Consider the following 24,974-nt stretch of genomic DNA (forward strand, 5'->3'; position numbering starts at 1 on the left):
CTAGGGATATATAAGTGCAACGACCATGAAAATGTGCATACATTATCTTACACTCATGTTTTATCAGAAAATGTGTTGAAACTTTTAAGTTTCCATTGATTTTTGTGTTTTTTTCATGAATGAAAAACATGATTTTTTTCGTGCGGTTTTGAAATGTTCGGGTAAGACGGACACCTGATATGGGAAAGATGGACATCATGAAGGGTAAGATGGACACCTGTAGAAAAGGTTAGAAAGTGAAGAGTTTTACAGTATTTTAACAAATTCTATCGCTTTCCACGTCCTGGTACGTTTATAAACCAATTCTTGCCCTATTGCAACGACGATTCATTCAGCCGTGGTTTTAGGAGTTGTAAGCACCGCTTTAGCCGGTCTCGTAGTACAGTCGTCAACTCGTACGACTTAACAACATGCCCGTCATGGGTTCAATCCCCAAATAGACTGCGCCGCCATACGTAGGACTGACTATCCTGCTATGGGGGGAATCAATTAGTCACTGAAAGCCTAAGCCCACAAGTGGGTACAGGCAGGCCTTGACCGACATCGGTTGTTGAGCCAAAGAAGAAGAAGAAGAAGAAGCACCGTTTGTAATATATCGTAGAATGCAGCATCTAAAATGTGTTGAAATATCGCGCACTTACAGCACACGTTGCTTCAGCTTACAGAACAACAGTCTAGAACTACCTTTAAGGAAATTACTACGCGAAAAGACCACGACCCCAGTATTTTTGAGGGACTTGTTATAGTTTAATCCATTTTACACCATGTCAAAATTCAACATTTAATATTTGTAATCCCATAGAATTTTTCATCTATTCCTAAACAATGCCGTATCAATGCCTCATATTTTTATTGCTTAACACTTTAAGCGCCGTGTCATATAAATTCGCATGACGGCTTTGTTCACCGCTCAGCTCTGTATCTGACGCTCACCAATTCTCTTGATAACGAATGAGGTAGGAAAGAGAGAACGAGAACGACATGTGCTACGCCGCTTATCGCAATGAAACAAAAGAGTGATAACAATCGCACGAGAAACTGTCGCTCTCATCGCTCTCTTGCCATGCGCTACGTGCTCACTCAAAAACTGTGACGTCAGGCTGGCGGTCAAAGTGTTAAAGTTGTACAAATCGTGACAAGATATTGGATTTCGTGAAGCGCCTCATCAGCGTCGAGCGAGTAATAGCATAACGAATGGCTACTATTTTGACCGGTGATTCATTTCTCGCTTATTTCAATACTTTCTCTAGTTGCTGATTGGTTTATAGCTTCGGAATACCCTTATTTAAGATATTTGAAGAAATCCATTTATCACCAATTGATATAAGAAGTAAAATAAATCAATAAATTCGGTGTCCATCTTTCCCTACAGCAAAGTGTCCGTCTTTCCCGCTTTGGTGTCAGGATGTTTAAACCACCAGAAAACAAGATTTTGTACTGCTTTCATTCTCGTTCTTTCGCCAGTTTTTTCATTAATGATCGCGACAACCCATTCATGAAATAAAACTTCCGGAAATATAAACAATACAAGTTGTACAGCTTAAGATCGGCAGTAGTCAAATTAGATCAACAAGGGTGCACATGATTGAAAATTTATTTTGTTCGTGGATTTAACCAATTTTACATATTTTATGCCAAAAATGTTCTCAAATGTGTTGTTTTACCTTCAGTTTGAATTCTACATTGTTGAATTGCTCGAAAATTACCTTTTTCATGCATTTATGAGAAGTGTCCATCTTACCCGCAGTGTCCGTCTTTACCTACGTTCCCCTACAAACACACGTCATCTGCGAAAAGATTTCCACCGTGGTTCGTAAATTGATTTCTATTACGATTGAAATCAAGACGCATTTCTCTATCTCTCCCTCTCGCACGCGTTTGCCTATTTAAATTCCATTTTCATGCCAACCGGCTCAATCATCGCCAAAGTCCCTCCCTTCCCCACAGCTGGACCGCATTCCGGATCGCAGATTAAGGCAACGGCAATCCAACCCGCTGAGCACACAAACATGAGCCTCCGCACCGGGAGCACATGGCCAGTGGCCCGTTCGCCCGCCACCCGTGATCGTGTCGGACGGCGCGTTTGCAAATTTTCGTTTGCACGCTCCGGCACACACGCGGCAACGCGTTGGTCACGCTAAGCTGCCATTTTATCACGCGATCATAGCCGCTCTGAGCGCCTGCTTTATACTCTCCATTTCTTTTAATAAGCGTGAAATGTATCACCTGTTCACTTGGGCCCACCTCGCCTGCGTAAAGCCCACTTACCCTCACGTTTGCTTCCACCTTCACGGATCAAGAAGGACCCAGTGTCTGTTTGTGTCGTCGCAGGTTTATGCTTCAACCTAAAACTCATCCAAGCCTAATGCTAATGCATTAAACACAGAAGAAGTACAGGGAAATAGTGCAACGTACATTGGCGCGGGCGCGCGAACCGTACGAGGAATATATTATAAACAGTGGCATAAAATTGTCGCATTAGTCTCCGGCTAGCTCGCCTTATTCCCAGCAATCCAATTAACGACGGCCACCGACGGCCTGGAATGTAACGTCCCTGGACTGTGATGTCACTTCCTCCGGCAGGGCAATAATTTCGTACGTCCTCGGTTGGCCTCGTCCATCGCCCAAAACAGAAGAAAGAAAAAAGGCGCAAAACAAAAACGCACGCCTGAAATCTATGAACTACCGATCCGATTACCGTTACGCATGATAGAAGGTTAGCAATATTATGTCACATTCCATAATAACCGCGCACCGCGTTTGTCGCAAAACCAGGCACCAGCACCAAATTAAAAACTAGAAACAAGCGTTCGCTCGGTGCTTTCTAATCGAATGAAAAGTGACCCACATTTCGGGGAGAGGCGAACGAACTTTCAATCCTTTTCCCAATGTCCAAACCCTTGTCGTGTCGGTGTGTCGTCGTCGTTGTTCTCGCCGTCGCTAATTGGTCCCAATCTCGGTGTAATGTCGGTCATCTTCTCGCAAGCAAACCGCCCAACAGGTTACACCTTACACAACCTACCCGAACACAGCACTACCCCACCCCGCAGGGGGCGACACTTCCAGACACTTCCGCAAATGAGCACGCGAAGGTATAATGAACGAAGCCCCACGACACAATGTCCGTGTCTCGCGGGCGGAGGCCATGTTTTCCACCCTCCACCAGGAGGGAGGGAAATTGGAGCGGAAAATGAGCAACACCGTGCGGATTGGGAAGGGGGTCATTTTCACGCTCCACGCATGCCAGGAGTTTCGCGTGCATGATTCGTAACGATTCCCAGAACGGGCCCCACCGGAGTGTCGTTCGGCGCTGGTCAGCTGGACGTGTTTGTGAGCGTGAACACTGAATGTGGCAATTGTAAGCAGATGGTATAACTTTTAAGGAATGATTTTTTTGGGATTGGCTTGGTTGTAATCTGTAAATATCATATTGAAGATAAAGTTATAATGTTTAAGCGCCTTAAGTTATGCAATTTGTGTAGCAAAACTGCTTGATGTACTGTTATAACACTCTTGCATAGCTGATTAAAAATATCATCTAATTTTTCATTTGAAATTGCCAAAAATATGACCACATATTGCAACAACACTACGACCCCCTTCCTCCGTCGTTGGAAAAAGGTTCTGATACCGCCCATATTACACGCAATGTCTATTAGTGTATGAGCTGCTTTCGGTTGATAAATTCAAGGTACACCACCTGACACTCTAAATCTCCTACCTAAGTACAGGACCCTGAGATACACGGTTAATGGGGACCGAAAACAGCAGCAAAATAAAGCGTATCTCGAATTTCCGCGTAAGTCGAATCTTGTGATTTTCAGCCTTAATATCTTTAATTTTCATATAATTGTGCAAGTTGGGGGTGATTTAGCTACTTTATTTATTATTTGATATTCTGATTCAAAATAACAGCTTTAAAATATTTGAAATGGGTTCTAAAATTCAATCAAAAGGGAAATTATTACAATTTATTTAATTATTTATTAAATTTTTGATGTGTCAAATCAGTACAATTTGCCGAAAGAACTGTCAAATTTTGAAAACCGCGTATCTCCGAAGCCCCGTATAACAGGTACCATGTATCTCGGGGATCGCCTATAATCATTAATTTCTTCAAAATTCAACAATTCTTTTATAATTCCATTTTAGCCTCCACCAGCTAATGGCCGCGTCTCAGTGTGCAGGTGCCATATGCCCGGCGCACAGACAGAATGAAAGCAAAAAGCGTACAAATTTAACGAACCAATCGAGCGGATGGGATATAGGAGCAAACCAACAACAACAAAAAACAAAAACCAATACACCACCCATCCACCAGCAAGCAACAACTACGACGCTCCCGAAGACGCGCGCTCTCTCGAACGCATGGTGCGCGGTAATTAGAACCGCAGCTACTGCGCCCGCGATGGAGCAAACACCATCGGGGCAGACGGACCATCATTTCGTTAGCGGCACCCGTCGAGGCAGGCCGCAGTTACTGAGTGTGCAGTGTTTAGCTTCGCACGCAGCCGTAGGTTTCCGTTGTCTATTTTCACTCCCCTCATAATCACCAGCACTCTTCTTCCCGTCGCCTTGCCCCAACGTCTTCGTTCATTGCGTTGCGTCGAGAAATTGAAGAAAATTCCGTCGGGAAGGGATCCAAGTGTGCGCGCACCGCATTTTCCACGGATATCGTGTACCGCCTGCTGTGCGTGTGTTTATGTGTGTGTGACGGTGCTCATTTCCTCCTGAATCTTTCCGGACGGCTGCCTGTTAGCGAATCGTACAGTAGCGCTGGCCCGTTTGACGCTGTGATCGAACGGAGCAAAATCGATCCGACAGAGCCGATTGGGGTGCGGATGTAACCTATCAGGTGAAACCTAATCATTCGCTTCGTGTGTGTGTTTTTGTGACTCTCCCTTCTGTTTTCCCACCGAGTAAACGATCGAGAAAGTGAAACGAATCGAGAAAAGTAAAAGCATTAGACAGGTGTGTGTGTTTGTGAATTTGTTTTTTTTGTTTTTGTATTTCCCATTTCTGTGTGAGTTTCGACCGTTACGTGAACCGCTTGTGCTGTTCCATTTTTTCTTTACGCCGTGCAAAACCGACGATCGGCCATTTGTGTTTCCCCTTTTCGCCCACGGTATGAGGGGTGGGGAGGGTGGGGGGGAGTTCGATCCGGCCAAGTGTTTATTAAATTTGTCCCGAGCAGCATCGCGCAACCCCAACCCGTCCGCCGGAGGGGGCGCGCGATTGTCGCAGTGGAGCGTGTGCGGTGAGTGAGCGTACACACGCATCATGCTGCCGCCGTCGCTACGCAGCATAAGCACAGTGGGTGAACGGCAGTAGGCCAGGCGGTTAAAAATAAACACCACACCCTCACACGCAACCACAGTGCCCGGTGGGAAGAGAAGGGGTTGGTGCGACTCTCAGCCCGGCCAGGTAATGATGCTAGACGATGATGGGCGATGATAGCGCAATGAGCTCGGCTTGCATGCTTAACGCAACTTCGCGCATCTATCGGACGTTGTGGTTCGGACGTGAGTGCGCACGCCCCACGCCTCAGTCCTCCAGTTGGCTGCGTCAAGTGGTGCAAAGAACGACATTGAAAAAGCGGTGCATCACGGTGTGTGTGTCTGTGGTGTTGGTAGGTTTCAATGCTAGACGCGTTTCGCTGCCTACGATCGAGCGCGATCAATCATACGCACTAACCTCAAAAAGGCTGGTCCCAACACGGTTGTACGTACCATGTACGGGTAGTAAACTGCTGCAACTGTTTCACCGGCTAGTGGTTTTGTGTTTTTTCGCAACTTTTCGGTTTTCTTGTAGCGAAACCCGCTAATCAGTGGTGAAGTAACGAGCGTACGCGCTAAAAGTAACGTGACGCAGCTAACACGAGGAAGTGTGGATACGACCGCTGATTGCAACAGTGACAAGTGTGTGTTCGTGTGTGTGGGTGTGTTTGTTTTGCTATTTGTTGTTATAGCGTGTTGAGTTGTTGAGGTGTGTTATCATCTAACTTTCAATCCAAATGGCTCCATCCGGCACTTGAGGCTCTACTATCACAGTGTTGCCCAAGAGGGTGTTCTCTGAGTCCCCAAAAACACAAAGCAAAACCTCGAGTGTCCATTTCATTCGATACACCCTCTTCTTCCCCCCAGGCGGGATTACCCACCGGAATGGTAATTCTATCCGCTAAGCTGGATAAGAAGCTTCCTTTCTAACAGCGCCTTTTTGCGTAATACTTCTCCAATTTTTTCGTGTTCCACAACCTTACCATCCCCCTCCCATCCATCTACAAACACAAACGGAAACAAAAACATTCCACAACACACACACACACCGTTTGGAGGATACAATGACGGTTCAACCCCAATGCCTCTGCGTTCTCGGCCAAACGGTGAGGAGCTGACCATGGAGGTCACGGAGTGAAATCGCGAAAATTGTGCTTCGACACAAAAAAACAAAACCAACAACCTTCCTCCGTACGTCGAAATCTTCGAAATTGCTCCTCGCAGAATGTGCGTCATCTAGCGCGGCTTGTTGCGTTACCACCACCACCTCCTACCCCTCCCCGTATGGTTTCGGATTCCGCGAGTGTGTCTCGCACTAGTAGCAACAACAACAACAAATACAACACCGGCTGAAGTAATCCAAACACGCGTCGAAGCGCTTGGAAGCCAATGCCGTTGCGCGGGCCACCCAAGGAAAAGCTGAGAGATGTTCTTTCTGTTTTCTTCTGTCTTTGCTTTTCCAGGGGTGGCGAGCTATTTCCAACGTTTACGGCTGCAGTGGTATAATCTTATACATATCCTCCTTCAATCCACCAGCCTGAACCAGCGAGAGTGTCGTAGCCGTCGATTGTGCCGTCAGTGCGCGTGTTTATGAGTGGCCTTTCAATTTGTTATCTAATGTGCAGGCGAGTGGTACAGGTTGCAGCGAGACAGATCCAGTAAACTGTACTGCTGCTGTTTTGTCGCGGAACTGTTCTGTGCCAATCAACTTGTTGTGTATTTGTGTGTTTGTGTGTGTTGAAAAAGTCATGCTTCCGGTCATCGGATTGCTAAACAACTGCTGATCTCACTCACTGATTGCCGCCGTCCGTAAACTTGACCATCGAACAGCGTTAAATGGATACGGTACGTACACAGAAGTTGATTTTATTTTGTACAGGGTGACTGTAAGATGAAGTCGGTGTATAGAAGAATATTTTATGCAGTATCCATCTTTAGTGTAACTAGTTTCAACATTTGAAGGGTTTTAGCGCTTCTTTTCGATACTCATATGTCATTACCGCAAATTTGCATTGTTATATTCGTGAAACCATAAGCCGTTCCGCCGAGAAGAAACAAAATGCAGCGTGTTCCAAGTCGCTTTCATATGCAAACAGAGACGTTTTTCAACTGGCCAGCAGTCAAAAGTATGTAATTGCTGTTGAAAAGTATCTTACGATCGAGGAATGCTACAGTTCACATAGTTCACTAGAACACCCCTGTAATTCGGATCAAGGTTTTATGAGTGAAGTTGAGAGCTCGATCAAGAGAATGTGCTTAAAGCTGCATTTGATCTGTTAGACGGCTTTTCGATTTTCCACACGAGTTCAATAGACATGGTAAAATAATACACAATAAGATACAGTAGTAAACTATGATGATAAGCTATCTTTAAATAACTTCCTTTTTATTACAAGATTCTACTTTACTTATGCCTTCAATTGCTAGTTGGAAATGATTGTTTACTGCCTCCTGCTCGGAACTACCCTGTGTGCTAGTGTTCTCCACTTCTCTCTCTTGTCCTAATGACTGCTGTTAATAATTCAATTTATCACAAATGCTCCACACACCTTCCGATAGTCCGGTAGCACCGCGCATGTGAACACGTTAAAAACCATCCCGCAACAGACACGTGTATGGGCCATCGACTGTTTGGTGGCAATGTGTTAGGTTTGCTTCGGAGAGTGTTTTCCCCAACCTGCTACGTGGCTGTTCCAATCATGCCCGCATAGCGCTAGGGGCGATACGGGCAATTAGTGAAGTGATATGGTTCGTTAGTTTCTATTCTTCAGCGAGCAAGCTGAAACTGAACAGTGAATCTTGTAAAAAGAAACACATCACTATTGGTGTTTGCATAATGCATGATCGTCTACTCAGTGGATATTCACCTCCGTTTTTATACACTCAGTTCAATCAACAAGCAACACTGAACCCTTGGAATGCTTCAGCAGCTTATTGCATTGATTGCTGGAACACTTGCTCGTGTCCCGTTTATGACTCATGAGAACACGTCTATTTTTTTTTTAATTCACTCCATTTCTTATCTCTTAACGGATTTTTTTTTCAATTAATTGAAATTTTAAATTTGCTGTTCGAAATGTTAGCAAACCGTTACCCGTAAAACCAGTGTGCTGATAAGACAGTATTCCAAAATCGTTTTTTGATAGTACGTCCGGCTGTAACGGAGAGCAATCAATAGCTTGAAACTGGTGCCCAGCTGGTGTGTAATCTCAACAAACAACTGTCTGACGGCGAAACAAAAAATATTCTTAATCTTGATCATTGGATCACGTTTGTAATGGGTTTGAAGCAGAGAATATTTAATATTTATTTTCTTGAATATGCATTGTCTTTCGTCGCCAGCTAACGTTATGTAAACAGGAATGTGTCGATAAATACCTTCTACCATTTCGCGCTCTCCTCACTAGAGCTGTCCTTCGCATCATCACGTTGCTTCCCATTTCCTCGGCCATTATGCTTTCCATTCTTTTCGTGGCCTTTCTTCTTTCCTTTGCCGGGGCTACTGCTACGAGATGGTTGGTCGATAGATTCACTAACATGCTGCTCATGTTTGGGTACTAATTCCAGTGGTGAAATAGACAGTGGCATCTTTGCTGGTTGTGCAGGTTGTATAGGAATGTTCATGCGATTTACTACGCTTAAGCTCTTTTCCGTGGTCAGTCCTTTGGGTGGAGTTTTAGGCAAGGTAACTGATAGTTTCGTGGTCCCAACACTCACTGGTCCTTTTACGGCAACCGGCGCTCGGTAGGGCAAAGCATTTGTACCCGGAAGCGCGGCTTTTGGTTTGAAAGGCGGGAACGTTGCTAGCCCAGTGTTGCCTGGAGACAGTGAACGACGTACCCGATAGCGATTGTACTCTTCTGAGCTTTCGGTTGAAGGTTTATCCTGCTCTGTGTTTAGCTGAGATTTGGTTCCGGCCGTAGCTGCCACGAACGAAACGACCAACACCTGAAGCAACAGAATTCTTATAGTTCCCATTGTGATAGACAAGGCACTGGAAGAATGATTTACTACAAGGCCTTTTATATACAGGCGTAAGATGTTAAAAATAGTTGCCGCATTTGCAACCTTAAAACAACATGCATATTAGACACATTTAAAAACGATCAGTACATAACTAAATGACATTATAATAACCGCACTACGCATGACCATCCGTATAAAAGACCATCGGAAGGCGATAGAATTTATCATTTCGTGCCTACTATTTGAAACCGTCCAAACCAACTCAGTCCAACCAACAATGAAGGCTACTCTGTTCTTCCTGGTCGTCGTCCTGTGCGCAGTGGCTCTGGCTGCTCCACCATCCGAACAGAAGCGGGGTGGAAAGGGAAAGTCCGAAGTACAGGGCAAGGGCAACCGACAGGACGAGTCGGGATCGATGGAGGACGGACAGCAGGGTGGCAGCTCGGAGGAGAGTCATGGTGGAAAGGGTGGAAAGGGCGGAAAGGGCGGCAAGGGAGGAAAGGGAGGAAAGGGCGGTATGGATCGTGAGATGGAAAGCTCGCCGCGTCGCATGGAGAGCCCGAAAGGAAAGGGAAAGCAGGAGCAGCAGAAGGAACACGGCAAGGGCCGTGAAAATGGCAAGGGCAAGAAGAACTAAGGTGACGATTGGTTCGAGTGATGGTTGAACAATAAAGCATCTTGAAAACAAAACAAAAAGACTTATTTGTGTAGAGTATGAGGAACGCAAGCCGAACAAACGCAAAAACGTTTCCATAAATGTTGTTGAAATTTACGTGGAAGGTTGTTGATATAACCGACCTTTGACGATATGATCTTTGGTATTTCTAATGATCTTACTAATCCGGCGCTACTAGCACTTATCCGGCACTGCCAATCCGTTATCTCGGCTTCAATGGTGGACGCCGCAACGCCATCTTGCGACCTCAATTGGGGCCTAACACGCCTCCTCTGTTCTTGCGGACAACATGGCCAGCCCATCGGAGCCTGGCAAGCTTGATACGCTGCACGACAGTGAGGTCACCGTATAGCTCGTATAGCTCGTCGTTATAACGGCTCCTCCATTGTCCTTCCACACATACGGGGTCAGGAATCCTTCAAAGCATCTTCCTCTCGAACGCGGCTAAGAGGGTTTCGTCATATTTGGACAGTGTCCATGTCTCAGAGGCAGCACTGGTACATGTAAGCACTGGTACTATATAGGAGCTATATATTCGCTGCTTCGTCCGTCGCGACAGGTTCTTTGAGGAGAACTGATTGCTCAGGTCGTAGAAAGACCGGTTGGTAGCCAGCATCCTTGCGTGCAACTCAGCTACCACGCTATTGTCGTTGCTGACCTTTGACCCGAGATAGGTGAATTGTGGAACGACTTTAAAAGTGCGTTCACCTATCTGTACGTCACGCCTATGTAGGTTTGGATTTGTTATTGGTAGGGCCGGTGATGTTGCCATCATCAGTTTGGTCTTTGCCTAGTTTATCTGAAATCCGAGGTTCTCCGAGGATCAGTTGAGCTGATCGGACAATGTTAGAAGTCATGATAATAAGACGAATATATCATATGTTAAAGATCTTCTACGAACTATTGGCAAACATAATCAATCAAGTGTGAAAAGCTTAGAAGTTCGATCAATGTATTGACATTACGATCTATTAAGTGATATTACGCCATTATTTGTCATTTTTAGTCAATTGGTCATCGCTTTTTGTCCTTGAACAATATCCAGTTGCAATTTTCTTGATCGCAATTTAATAGCTTGACAAGTATGTTATTCTCACTAACGATCATGTTGGTTGACTATAAATACCGATGAACACCCCTCGAAACAACACAACCAGCCCAGCTACCAGCAGCTTAACCAACCACCCAACCCAGCTCACCAACCCAACTCAACCCACAACAATGAAGGCTACTCTGTTCTTCCTGGTCGTCGTCCTGTGCGTCGTGGCTATCTCTGCCAACAGCAGTGAGCAGCATGGCAAGGGACAGGGCAAGGGCAAAGGAAAGGAACAAGCTTCCGCTGGAGCTGCCGATGGCTCGAAAGTAGGCGTTGGCAACGGCAAGGGCAAGGGACAGGAGAAGGGCGACGCTGCATCCCGTGCTGAGGCTGGTCGTGCCCACGCTCAGAATGGAGGAAAGGGCCTGGAGAAGGCCAAGGAGCACGGAAAGGGCAAGGGAAAGAACTGAACGGAACATACGGAAATAAAATGATACATTATAGCTAAACATACATACATTTGTAGTTATTTGATAACATATCAAAACAATACAAGTGAGATGATTGAAAGAAAATGATCGTGAAGAGGGAATCCTATGAAAAGTGTCTTAAACCATGTTATACTTAAGAAGCTTCACTTTCTCTTTGACAGTTGTCGCTTTTTCTGGAGTGTTTGCTAACTGATGTCGCATCATATCGCCACAAAACTATGGTAATATATTGTAACTCAGTGAAATAATGCTGAAGAAATGGTGTTTATTCCACTGTAGACAACAGCTCCTGTTAAATGCTCAAGGACCAGTATGATACACGTTGCGCTAAGAAGGATGTAAATGAATCTGAACTGAACAAATATAGCGTCATGAGAATAATTTGAATCAATGTGGTTTTAAGTATTGGAGCAGTCCATTAGATTAATTGAATATCTTTTGTGATGCAACTGACCACATTTGAATGTTATTTTCTAGTAAAGGAATGCACTTGAATGTCGAGCAATTCGTGACATAATATCCAACATCCAATACGTGTGGTGTAGAAAATATACAAATAATATTATATATTCGTTTCAAAAAAAATCTCGTTATTCCTCAGCTGAATCACTGGCGATAACTCTTGATCAATCATAGATCAAAGAGGGCTTTTTATTTGGTGATACCTTTGAACAGACGGTTTTGACCAAGACACGTATGTGGAAAGATAACACTATAAGGTGTTGAACTCGATACCCAAGTAGAAGTAATTTGACTAGGATATATTTGCAAATGATCACCTGCCGATCAGTAGCCCGATTAATTTACTGAGTTTGAATAGAAAAAGAGATGGAGAAACGCATGAACTTGCTGCATGAATCACATCTAATACATGATCATGGGACAGCTCATTACTATTCATTTTCATCCTATTAGGCATAACTATTTACTGCATGCAGTGTTCATTTTCTTGATCGCAAGTTAATAGCTTGACACGTATGTTATTCTCATTAACGATCATGTTGGTTGACTATAAATACCGACGAACAACCCTCGAAACAACACAACCAGCCCAGCTACCAGCAGCTTAACCAACCACCCAACCCAGCTCACCAACCCAACTCAACCCACAACAATGAAGGCTACTCTGTTCTTCCTGGTCGTCGTCCTGTGCGCAGTGGCTCTGGCTGCTCCACCATCCGAACAGAAGCGGGGTGGAAAGGGAAAGTCCGAAGTACAGGGCAAGGACAACCGACAGGACGAGTCGGGATCGATGGAGGACGGACAGCAGGGTGGCAGCTCGGAGGAGAGTCATGGTGGAAAGGGTGGAAAGGGCGGAAAGGGCGGCAAGGGAGGAAAGGGAGGAAAGGGCGGTATGGATCGTGAGATGGAAAGCTCGCCGCGTCGCATGGAGAGCCCGAAAGGAAAGGGAAAGCAGGAGCAGCAGAAGGAACACGGCAAGGGCCGTGAAAATGGCAAGGGCAAGAAGAACTAAGGTGACGATTGGTTCGAGTGATGGTTGAACAATAAAGCATCTTGAAAACAAAACAAAAAGACTTATTTGTGTAGAGTATGAGGAACGCAAGCCGAACAAACGCAAAAACGTTTCCATAAATGTTGTTGAAATTTACGTGGAAGGTTGTTGATTTAACCGACCTTCGACGATATGATCTTCAAAATTGCATGCTATATTAAATAGATTCCACTAAAACTAGATCGCAACGATCACCGATGCTGGATCAAGCGTTTTCGCCGGCTTTTTGCTGATGGATGCGGTGATCATGGCAAAGAAGAACGAACAAAACATATTATTTGCATATTTTGAACCCTACCACCATTGGTAAGTTTGTTATATCACGCGAAGCTCACGAAATGAGAATATATTCTTTGACTACTTTATACTACATAAGAGAATAATATGCTAACTAGCATATTATCAGAAATACAAGCACTTTTAATTAGCACTTTTAAGATAAAGTTCTCATTGAAAGTAACGTTAAACTAAATTTAAATAAATAAATACATAAATATTTTACTATGTTATCAAATAACTACAAATGTATGTTTGTTTAGCTATAATGTATCATTTTATTTCCGTATGTTCCGTTCAGTTCTTTCCCTTGCCCTTTCCGTGCTCCTTGGCCTTCTCCTGGCCCTTTCCTCCATTCTGAGCGTGGGCACGACCAGCCTCAGCACGGGATGCAGCGTCGCCCTTCTCCTGTCCCTTGCCCTTGCCGTTGCCAACGCCTACTTTCGAGCCATCGGCAGCTCCAGCGGAAGCTTGTTCCTTTCCTTTGCCCTTGCCCTGTCCCTTGCCATGCTGCTCACTGCTGTTGGCAGAGATAGCCACGACGCACAGGACGACGACCAGGAAGAACAGAGTAGCCTTCATTGTTGTGGGTTGGGTTGGTGAGCTGGGTTGGGTGGTTGGTTAAGCTGCTGGTAGCTGGGCTGGTTGTGTTGTTTCGAGGGGTGTTCATCGGTATTTATAGTCAACCAACATGATCGTTAGTGAGAATAACATACGTGTCAAGCTATTAACTTGCGATCAAGAAAATGAACACTGCATGCAGTAAATGGTTATGCCTAATAGGATGAAAATGAATAGTAATGAGCTGTCCCATGATCATGTATTAGATGTGATTCATGCAGCAAGTTCATGCGTTTCTCCATCTCTTTTTCTATTCAAACTCAGTAAATTAATCGGGCTACTGATCGGCAGGTGATCATTTGCAAATATATCCTAGTCAAATTACTTCTACTTGGGTATCGAGTTCAACACCTTATAGTGTTATCTTTCCACATACGTGTCTTGGTCAAAACCGTCTGTTCAAAGGTATCACCAAATAAAAAGCCCTCTTTTGATCTATGATTGATCAAGAGTTATCGCCAGTGATTCAGCTGAGGAATAACGAGATTTTTTTTGAAACGAATATATAATATTATTTGTATATTTTCTACACCACACGTATTGGATGTTGGATATTATGTCACGAATTGCTCGACATTCAAGTGCATTCCTTTACTAGAAAATAACATTCAAATGTGGTCAGTTGCATCACAAAAGATATTCAATTAATCTAATGGACTGCTCCAATACTTAAAACCACATTGATTCAAACTATTCTCATGACGCTATATTTGTTCAGTTCATATTCATTTACATCCTTCTTAGCGCAACGTGTATCATACTGGTCCTTGAGCATTTAACAGGAGCTGTTGTCTACAGTGGAATAAACACCATTTCTTCAGCATTATTTCACTGAGTTACAATATATTACCATAGTTTTGTGGCGATATGATGCGACATCAGTTAGCAAACACTCCAGAAAAAGCGACAACTGTCAAAGAGAAAGTGAAGCTTCTTAAGTATAACATGGTTTAAGACTCTTTTCATAGGATTCCCTCTTCACGATCATTTTCTTTCAATCATCTCACTTGTATTGTTTTGATATGTTATCAAATAACTACAAATGTATGTATGTTTAGCTATAATGTATCATTTTATTTCCGTATGTTCCGTTCAGTTCTTTCCCTTGCCCTTTCCGTGCTCCTTGGCCTTCTCCTGGCCCTTTCCTCCATTCTGAGCGTGGGCACGACCAGCCTCAGCACGGGATGCAGCGTCGCCCTTCTCCTGTCCCTTGCCCTTGCCGTTGCCAACGCCTACTTTCGAGCCATCGGCAGCTTCAGCGGAAGCTTGTTCCTTTCCTTTGCCCTTGCCCTGTCCCTTGCCATGCTGCTCACTGCTGTTGGCAGAGATAGCCACGACGCACAGGACGACGACCAGGAAGAACAGAGTAGCCTTCATTGTTGTGGGTTGAGTTGGGTTGGTGAGCTGGGTTGGGTGGTTGGTTAAGCTGCTGGTAGCTGGGCTGGTTGTGTTGTTTCGAGGGGTGTTCATCGGTATTTATAGTCAACCAACATGATCGTTAGTGAGAATAACATACGTGTCAAGCTATTAACTTGCGATCAAGAAAATGAACACTGCATGCAGTAAATGGTTATGCCTAACTAAGTTCATGCGTTTCTCCATCTCTTTTTCTATTCAAACTCAGTAAATTAATCGGGCTACTGATCGGCAGGTGATCATTTGCAAATATATCCTAGTCAAATTACTTCTACTTGGGTATCGAGTTCAACACCTTATAGTGTTATCTTTCCACATACGTGTCTTGGTCAAAACCGTCTGTTCAAAGGTATCACCAAATAAAAAGCCCTCTTTTGATCTATGATTGATCAAGAGTTATCGCCAGTGATTCAGCTGAGGAATAACGAGATTTTTTTTTGAAACGAATATATAATATTATTTGTATATTTTCTACACCACACGTATTGGATGTTGGATATTATGTCACGAATTGCTCGACATTCAAGTGCATTCCTTTACTAGAAAATAACATTCAAATGTGGTCAGTTGCATCACAAAAGATATTCAAGTAATCTAATGGACTGCTCCAATACTTAAAACCACATTGATTCAAACTATTCTCATGACGCTATATTTGTTCAGTTCATATTCATTTACATCCTTCTTAGCGCAACGTGTATCATACTGGTCCTTGAGCATTTAACAGGAGCTGTTGTCTACAGTGGAATAAACACCATTTCTTCAGCATTATTTCACTGAGTTACAATATATTACCATAGTTTTGTGGCGATATGATGCGACATCAGTTAGCAAACACTCCAGAAAAAGCGACAACTGTCAAAGAGAAAGTGAAGCTTCTTAAGTATAACATGGTTTAAGACTCTTTTCATAGGATTCCCTCTTCACGATCATTTTCTTTCAATCATCTCACTTGTATTGTTTTGATATGTTATCAAATAACTACAAATGTATGTATGTTTAGCTATAATGTATCATTTTATTTCCGTATGTTCCGTTCAGTTCTTTCCCTTGCCCTTTCCGTGCTCCTTGGCCTTCTCCTGGCCCTTTCCTCCATTCTGAGCGTGGGCACGACCAGCCTCAGCACGGGATGCAGCGTCGCCCTTCTCCTGTCCCTTGCCCTTGCCGTTGCCAACGCCTACTTTCGAGCCATCGGCAGCTCCAGCGGAAGCTTGTTCCTTTCCTTTGCCCTTGCCCTGTCCCTTGCCATGCTGCTCACTGCTGTTGGCAGAGATAGCCACGACGCACAGGACGACGACCAGGAAGAACAGAGTAGCCTTCATTGTTGTGGGTTGAGTTGGGTTGGTGAGCTGGGTTGGGTGGTTGGTTAAGCTGCTGGTAGCTGGGCTGGTTGTGTTGTTTCGAGGGGTGTTCATCGGTATTTATAGTCAACCAACATGATCGTTAGTGAGAATAACATACGTGTCAAGCTATTAAATTGCGATCAAGAAAATTGCAACTGGATATTGTTCAAGGACAAACAGCGATGACCAATTGACTAAAAATGACAAATAATGGCGTAATATCACTTAATAGATCGTAATGTCAATACATTGATCGAACTTCTAAGCTTTTCACACTTGATTGATTATGTTTGCCAATAGTTCGTAGAAGATCTTTAACATATGATATATTCGTCTTATTATCATGACTTCTAACATTGTCCGATCAGCTCAACTGATCCTCGGAGAACCTCGGATTTCAGATAAACTAGGCAAAGACCAAACTGATGATGGCAACATCACCGGCCCTACCAATAACAAATCCAAACCTACATAGGCGTGACGTACAGATAGGTGAACGCACTTTTAAAGTCGTTCCACAATTCACCTATCTCGGGTCAAAGGTCAGCAACGACAATAGCGTGGTAGCTGAGTTGCACGCAAGGATGCTGGCTACCAACCGGTCTTTGTACGACCTGAGCAATCAGTTCTCCTCAAAGAACCTGTCGCGACGGACGAAGCAGCGAATATATAGCTCCTATATAGTACCAGTGCTTACATGTACCAGTGCTGCCTCTGAGACATGGACACTGTCCAAATATGACGAAACCCTCTTAGCCGCGTTCGAGAGGAAGATGCTTTGAAGGATTCCTGACCCCGTATGTGTGGAAGGACAATGGAGGAGCCGTTATAACGACGAGCTATACGAGCTATACGGTGACCTCACTGTCGTGCAGCGTATCAAGCTTGCCAGGCTCCGATGGGCTGGCCATGTTGTCCGCAAGAACAGAGGAGGCGTGTTAGGCCCCAATTGAGGTCGCAAGATGGCGTTGCGGCGTCCACCATTGAAGCCGAGATAACGGATTGGCAGTGCCGGATAAGTGCTAGTAGCGCCGGATTAGTAAGATCATTAGAAATACCAAAGATCATATCGTCAAAGGTCGGTTATATCAACAACCTTCCACGTAAATTTCAACAACATTTATGGAAACGTTTTTGCGTTTGTTCGGCTTGCGTTCCTCATACTCTACACAAATAAGTCTTTTTGTTTTGTTTTCAAGATGCTTTATTGTTCAACCATCACTCGAACCAATCGTCACCTTAGTTCTTCTTGCCCTTGCCATTTTCACGGCCCTTGCCGTGTTCCTTCTGCTGCTCCTGCTTTCCCTTTCCTTTCGGGCTCTCCATGCGACGCGGCGAGCTTTCCATCTCACGATCCATACCGCCCTTTCCTCCCTTTCCTCCCTTGCCGCCCTTTCCGCCCTTTCCACCCTTTCCACCATGACTCTCCTCCGAGCTGCCACCCTGCTGTCCGTCCTCCATCGATCCCGACTCGTCCTGTCGGTTGCCCTTGCCCTTGCCCTGTACTTCGGACTTTCCCTTTCCACCCCGCTTTTGTTCGGATGGTGGAGCAGCCAGAGCCACTGCGCACAGGACGACGACCAGGAAGAACAGAGTAGCCTTCATTGTTGGTTAGATAGGGTTGGATTGGTTGGTTGGAGCTAGGTTGGCTGGTTGGTTAAGCTGCTGGTAGCTGAGCTGGTTGTGCTGTTTCGAGGGTTGTTCATCGTTATTTATAGTCAACCAACATGATCGTTAGAAATAACATAACAATGTCATACATGCAAAGCTATTAAACTGCGATTAAGAAAATGAATACTGAAAGCAATGAATTAACAAGTCAGGGTGAACAAATAGGTTTAAAACAAGAATTAATGATCTGGCACATGATCATATATTAGATTTGATTCCGATTATTATCATAAAACAAAATGATCGTTAGGAAATCATGCAGTTTCCATCATCCGTTCTATTCAATCTCACTAAGTTGATGGAACTTCTCATCATCAGGGGATCATATATCTTCTTCTTAAGGCTTGACTACGACATTCGAATGATCTTAGTCGGAGTATTACTTTCTACTTCTTCTTTAAGCTCAACAACCGTACTGACGGTCAAGACCTGCCTGTACCACTTGTGAGGTTGGCTTTCAATGACTTTCAGATTACTCTCCTTAGCAGGATAGTCAGTCCTACGTATGAAGGCACGGTTTATTTGGGGCTTGAACTCATGACGGGCATGTTATTAAGTCGTACGAGTTTACGACTGTACCACACGGCCGGCCTGTTGATCAAAGTATTACGGAGTATTACACAGTATTACTTTACTAAACTGTAATCTTCCCAGATCCGAGACTTCCTAAAAATTGCATGTTCATAGATTCCACCAAACATACATCGCAAACTTCACCGATAAGCGATACAAAGTCTGCGCCAGATTTTTTGTTGATTATGTTTATATGTGCTACACTAATAACTACCATATTCCGAGTAATGATACCATGTCACGAAGTACATGAGGTATAAAAGTTATGTGGTAGAATTTAATAAAGTCCAATACAAAGCTACAATGCTAAAAATCTCGCTATTTCTGCTACATGGTGCCGTTTGTACATACTTCAGATTAAATTATAGCATTCTCAGTGAAACATGTAACATATTTATTCATGAGCAAACGGCAGAAGTTACAGGCCCTCTTTTTCTGAATCGTATCGTAATCGTAACATCTTGTTTGTACTATCATATCATGCAAAATCAAAGTTAGTGATATTCAAATGTTTGAGACACTTTTCATAGGATTCCCTCTTCACGATCATTTTCTTTCAATCATCTCACATGTATTGTTTTGATATGTTATCAAATAACTACAAATGTATGTATGTTTAGCTATAATGTATCATTTTATTTCCGTATGTTCCGTTCAGTTCTTTCCCTTGCCCTTTCCGTGCTCCTTGGCCTTCTCCTGGCCCTTTCCTCCATTCTGAGCGTGGGCACGGCCAGCCTCAGCACGCGATGCAGCGTCGCCCTTCTCCTGTCCCTTGCCCTTGCCGTTGCCAACGCCTACTTTCGAGCCATCGGCAGCTCCAGCGGAAGCTTGTTCCTTTCCTTTGCCCTTGCCCTGTCCCTTGCCATGCTGCTCACTGCTGTTGGCAGAGATAGCCACGACGCACAGGACGACGACCAGGAAGAACAGAGTAGCCTTCATTGTTGTGGGTTGGGTTGGTGAGCTGGGTTGGGTGGTTGGTTAAGCTGCTGGTAGCTGGGCTGGTTGTGTTGTTTCGAGGGGTGTTCATCGGTATTTATAGTCAACCAACATGATCGTTAGTGAGAATAACATACGTGTCAAGCTATTAACTTGCGATCAAGAAAATTGCAACTGGATATTGTTCAAGGACAAACAGCGATGACCAATTGACTAAAAATGACAAATAATGGCGTAATATCACTTAATAGATCGTAATGTCAATACATTGATCGAACTTCTAAGCTTTTCACACTTGATTGATTATGTTTGCCAATAGTTCGTAGAAGATCTTTAACATATGATATATTCGTCTTATTATCATGACTTCTAACATTGTCCGATCAGCTCAACTGATCCTCGGAGAACCTCGGATTTCAGATAAACTAGGCAAAGACCAAACTGATGATGGCAACATCACCGGCCCTACCAATAACAAATCCAAACCTACATAGGCGTGACGTACAGATAGGTGAACGCACTTTTAAAGTCGTTCCACAATTCACCTATCTCGGGTCAAAGGTCAGCAACGACAATAGCGTGGTAGCTGAGTTGCACGCAAGGATGCTGGCTACCAACCGGTCTTTCTACGACCTGAGCAATCAGTTCTCCTCAAAGAACCTGTCGCGACGGACGAAGCAGCGAATATATAGCTCCTATATAGTACCAGTGCTTACATGTACCAGTGCTGCCTCTGAGACATGGACACTGTCCAAATATGACGAAACCCTCTTAGCCGCGTTCGAGAGGAAGATGCTTTGAAGGATTCCTGACCCCGTATGTGTGGAAGGACAATGGAGGAGCCGTTATAACGACGAGCTATACGAGCTATACGGTGACCTCACTGTCGTGCAGCGTATCAAGCTTGCCAGGCTCCGATGGGCTGGCCATGTTGTCCGCAAGAACAGAGGAGGCGTGTTAGGCCCCAATTGAGGTCGCAAGATGGCGTTGCGGCGTCCACCATTGAAGCCGAGATAACGGATTGGCAGTGCCGGATAAGTGCTAGTAGCGCCGGATTAGTAAGATCATTAGAAATACCAAAGATCATATCGTCAAAGGTCGGTTATATCAACAACCTTCCACGTAAATTTCAACAACATTTATGGAAACGTTTTTGCGTTTGTTCGGCTTGCGTTCCTCATACTCTACACAAATAAGTCTTTTTGTTTTGTTTTCAAGATGCTTTATTGTTCAACCATCACTCGAACCAATCGTCACCTTAGTTCTTCTTGCCCTTGCCATTTTCACGGCCCTTGCCGTGTTCCTTCTGCTGCTCCTGCTTTCCCTTTCCTTTCGGGCTCTCCATGCGACGCGGCGAGCTTTCCATCTCACGATCCATACCGCCCTTTCCTCCCTTTCCTCCCTTGCCGCCCTTTCCGCCCTTTCCACCCTTTCCACCATGACTCTCCTCCGAGCTGCCACCCTGCTGTCCGTCCTCCATCGATCCCGACTCGTCCTGTCGGTTGCCCTTGCCCTTGCCCTGTACTTCGGACTTTCCCTTTCCACCCCGCTTTTGTTCGGATGGTGGAGCAGCCAGAGCCACTGCGCACAGGACGACGACCAGGAAGAACAGAGTAGCCTTCATTGTTGGTTAGAGAGGGTTGGATTGGTTGGTTGGAGCTAGGTTGGCTGGTTGGTTAAGCTGCTGGTAGCTGAGCTGGTTGTGCTGTTTCGAGGGTTGTTCATCGTTATTTATAGTCAACCAACATGATCGTTAGAAATAACATAACAATGTCATACATGCAAAGCTATTAAACTGCGATTAAGAAAATGAATACTGAAAGCAATGAATTAACAAGTCAGGGTGAACAAATAGGTTTAAAACAAGAATTAATGATCTGGCACATGATCATATATTAGATTTGATTCCGATTATTATCATAAAACAAAATGATCGTTAGGAAATCATGCAGTTTCCATCATCCGTTCTATTCAATCTCAATAAGTTGATGGAACTTCTCATCATCAGGGGATCATATATCTTCTTCTTAAGGCTTGACTACGACATTCGAATGATCTTAGTCGGAGTATTACTTTCTACTTCTTCTTTAAGCTCAACAACCGTACTGACGGTCAAGACCTGCCTGTACCACTTGTGAGGTTGGCTTTCAATGACTTTCAGATTACTCTCCTTAGCAGGATAGTCAGTCCTACGTATGAAGGCACGGTTTATTTGGGGCTTGAACTCATGACGGGCATGTTATTAAGTCGTACGAGTTTACGACTGTACCACACGGCCGGCCTGTTGATCAAAGTATTACGGAGTATTACACAGTATTACTTTACTAAACTGTAATCTTCCCAGATCCGAGACTTCCTAAAAATTGCATGTTCATAGATTCCACCAAACATACATCGCAAACTTCACCGATAAGCGATACAAAGTCTGCGCCAGATTCTTTGTTGATTATGTTTATATGTGCTACACTAATAACTACCATATTCCGAGTAATGATACCATGTCACGAAGTACATGAGGTATAAAAGTTATGTGGTAGAATTTAATAAAGTCCAATACAAAGCTACAATGCTAAAAATCTCGCTATTTCTGCTACATGGTGCCGTTTGTACATACTTCAGATTAAATTATAGCATTCTCAGTGAAACATGTAACATATTTATTCATGAGCAAACGGCAGAAGTTACAGGCCCTCTTTTTCTGAATCGTATCGTAATCGTAACATCTTGTTTGTACTATCATATCATGCAAAATCAAAGTTAGTGATATTCAAATGTTTGAGACACTTTTCATAGGATTCCCTCTTCACGATCATTTTCTTTCAATCATCTCACTTGTATTGTTTTGATATGTTATCAAATAACTACAAATGTATGTATGTTTAGCTATAATGTATCATTTTATTTCCGTATATTCCGTTCAGTTCTTTCCCTTGCCCTTTCCGTGCTCCTTGGCCTTCTCCTGGCCCTTTCCTCCATTCTGAGCGTGGGCACGACCAGCCTCAGCACGGGATGCAGCGTCGCCCTTCTCCTGTCCCTTGCCCTTGCCGTTGCCAACGCCTACTTTCGAGCCATCGGCAGCTCCAGCGGAAGCTTGTTCCTTTCCTTTGCCCTTGCCCTGTCCCTTGCCATGCTGCTCACTGCTGTTGGCAGAGATAGCCACGACGCACAGGACGACGACCAGGAAGAACAGAGTAGCCTTCATTGTTGTGGGTTGAGTTGGGTTGGTGAGCTGGGTTGGGTGGTTGGTTAAGCTGCTGGTAGCTGGGCTGGTTGTGTTGTTTCGAGGGGTGTTCATCGGTATTTATAGTCAACCAACATGATCGTTAGTGAGAATAACATACTTGTCAAGCTATTAAATTGCGATCAAGAAAATTGCAACTGGATATTGTTCAAGGACAAACAGCGATGACCAATTGACTAAAAATGACAAATAATGGCGTAATATCACTTAATAGATCGTAATGTCAATACATTGATCGAACTTCTAAGCTTTTCACACTTGATTGATTATGTTTGCCAATAGTTCGTAGAAGATCTTTAACATATGATATATTCGTCTTATTATCATGACTTCTAACATTGTCCGATCAGCTCAACTGATCCTCGGAGAACCTCGGATTTCAGATAAACTAGGCAAAGACCAAACTGATGATGGCAACATCACCGGCCCTACCAATTACAAATCCAAACCTACATAGGCGTGACGTACAGATAGGTGAACGCACTTTTAAAGTTGTTCCACAATTCACCTATCTCGGGTCAAAGGTCAGCAACGACAATAGCGTGGTAGCTGAGTTGCACGCAAGGATGCTGGCTACCAACCGGTCTTTGTACGACCTGAGCAATCAGTTCTCCTCAAAGAACCTGTCGCGACGGACGAAGCAGCGAATATATAGCTCCTATATAGTACCAGTGCTTACATGTACCAGTGCTGCCTCTGAGACATGGACACTGTCCAAATATGACGAAACCTTCTTAGCCGCGTTCGAGAGGAAGATGCTTTGAAGGATTCCTGACCCCGTATGTGTGGAAGGACAATGGAGGAGCCGTTATAACGACGAGCTATACGAGCTATACGGTGACCTCACTGTCGTGCAGCGTATCAAGCTTGCCAGGCTCCGATGGGCTGGCCATGTTGTCCGCAAGAACAGAGGAGGCGTGTTAGGCCCCAATTGAGGTCGCAAGATGGCGTTGCGGCGTCCACCATTGAAGCCGAGATAACGGATTGGCAGTGCCGGATAAGTGCTAGTAGCGCCGGATTAGTAAGATCATTAGAAATACCAAAGATCATATCGTCAAAGGTCGGTTATATCAACAACCTTCCACGTAAATTTCAACAACATTTATGGAAACGTTTTTGCGTTTGTTCGGCTTGCGTTCCTCATACTCTACACAAATAAGTCTTTTTGTTTTGTTTTCAAGATGCTTTATTGTTCAACCATCACTCGAACCAATCGTCACCTTAGTTCTTCTTGCCCTTGCCATTTTCACGGCCCTTGCCGTGTTCCTTCTGCTGCTCCTGCTTTCCCTTTCCTTTCGGGCTCTCCATGCGACGCGGCGAGCTTTCCATCTCACGATCCATACCGCCCTTTCCTCCCTTTCCTCCCTTGCCGCCCTTTCCGCCCTTTCCACCCTTTCCACCATGACTCTCCTCCGAGCTGCCACCCTGCTGTCCGTCCTCCATCGATCCCGACTCGTCCTGTCGGTTGTCCTTGCCCTGTACTTCGGACTTTCCCTTTCCACCCCGCTTCTGTTCGGATGGTGGAGCAGCCAGAGCCACTGCGCACAGGACGACGACCAGGAAGAACAGAGTAGCCTTCATTGTTGTGGGTTGAGTTGGGTTGGTGAGCTGGGTTGGGTGGTTGGTTAAGCTGCTGGTAGCTGGGCTGGTTGTGTTGTTTCGAGGGGTGTTCATCGGTATTTATAGTCAACCAACATGATCGTTAGTGAGAATAACATACGTGTCAAGCTATTAACTTGCGATCAAGAAAATGAACACTGCATGCAGTAAATAGTTATGCCTAATAGGATGAAAATGAATAGTAATGAGCTGTCCCATGATCATGTATTAGATGTGATTCATGCAGCAAGTTCATGCGTTTCTCCATCTCTTTTTCTATTCAAACTCAGTAAATTAATCGGGCTACTGATCGGCAGGTGATCATTTGCAAATATATCCT

At 44.4% G+C, this 24,974-nt stretch overlaps 3 protein-coding genes across 5 annotated transcripts in view; 2 read left to right on the plus strand and 1 right to left on the minus strand.

Annotated features, from left to right (window-relative positions):
* Positions 1–4,205: 4,205 nt before the first annotated feature.
* The window catches only part of LOC120894150 (lateral signaling target protein 2 homolog), a 37,588-nt gene continuing 16,819 nt past the window's right edge, over positions 4,206–24,974 (plus strand). The window contains exons 1-2 of one of the 3 annotated variants that reach the window (XM_040296564.1): positions 4,206–4,513; positions 6,813–7,121. In XM_040296564.1, coding sequence (XP_040152498.1) covers positions 7,113–7,121 — 9 coding nt within the window. In that variant the 5' untranslated portion in view covers positions 4,206–4,513; positions 6,813–7,112. Of the gene's footprint in view, positions 4,514–4,547; positions 4,856–5,438; positions 5,630–6,812; positions 7,122–24,974 lie in introns of those variants that run through there. The other 2 variants (XM_040296566.1, XM_040296565.1) reach the window with 2 other exon arrangements.
* On the plus strand, positions 9,295–9,932 carry LOC120894151 (eggshell protein 2A-like). The gene has a single exon (XM_040296567.1). It carries the CDS (start codon positions 9,424–9,426, stop codon positions 9,877–9,879), a length of 456 nt encoding a protein of 151 aa, XP_040152501.1. The 5' UTR covers positions 9,295–9,423; the 3' UTR covers positions 9,880–9,932.
* Positions 17,801–18,440, minus strand: LOC120894153 (eggshell protein 2A-like). Its single transcript, XM_040296569.1, has one exon. The coding sequence runs from the start codon at positions 18,217–18,219 to the stop codon at positions 17,854–17,856; it is 366 nt and encodes a 121-aa protein (XP_040152503.1). The 5' UTR covers positions 18,220–18,440; the 3' UTR covers positions 17,801–17,853.

Source organism: Anopheles arabiensis, chromosome 2 (genome assembly GCF_016920715.1).
Source record: "Anopheles arabiensis isolate DONGOLA chromosome 2, AaraD3, whole genome shotgun sequence".
NCBI classification, from domain to species: Eukaryota; Metazoa; Arthropoda; class Insecta; order Diptera; family Culicidae; genus Anopheles; species Anopheles arabiensis.

Coding starts and splice junctions, on each gene's coding strand:
- LOC120894151 (XM_040296567.1), top strand. CDS start 9,424: ATGACCATCCGTATAAAAGACCATCGGAAGGCGATAGAATTTATCATT.
- LOC120894153 (XM_040296569.1), bottom strand. CDS start 18,219: ATGAAGGCTACTCTGTTCTTCCTGGTCGTCGTCCTGTGCGCAGTGGCT.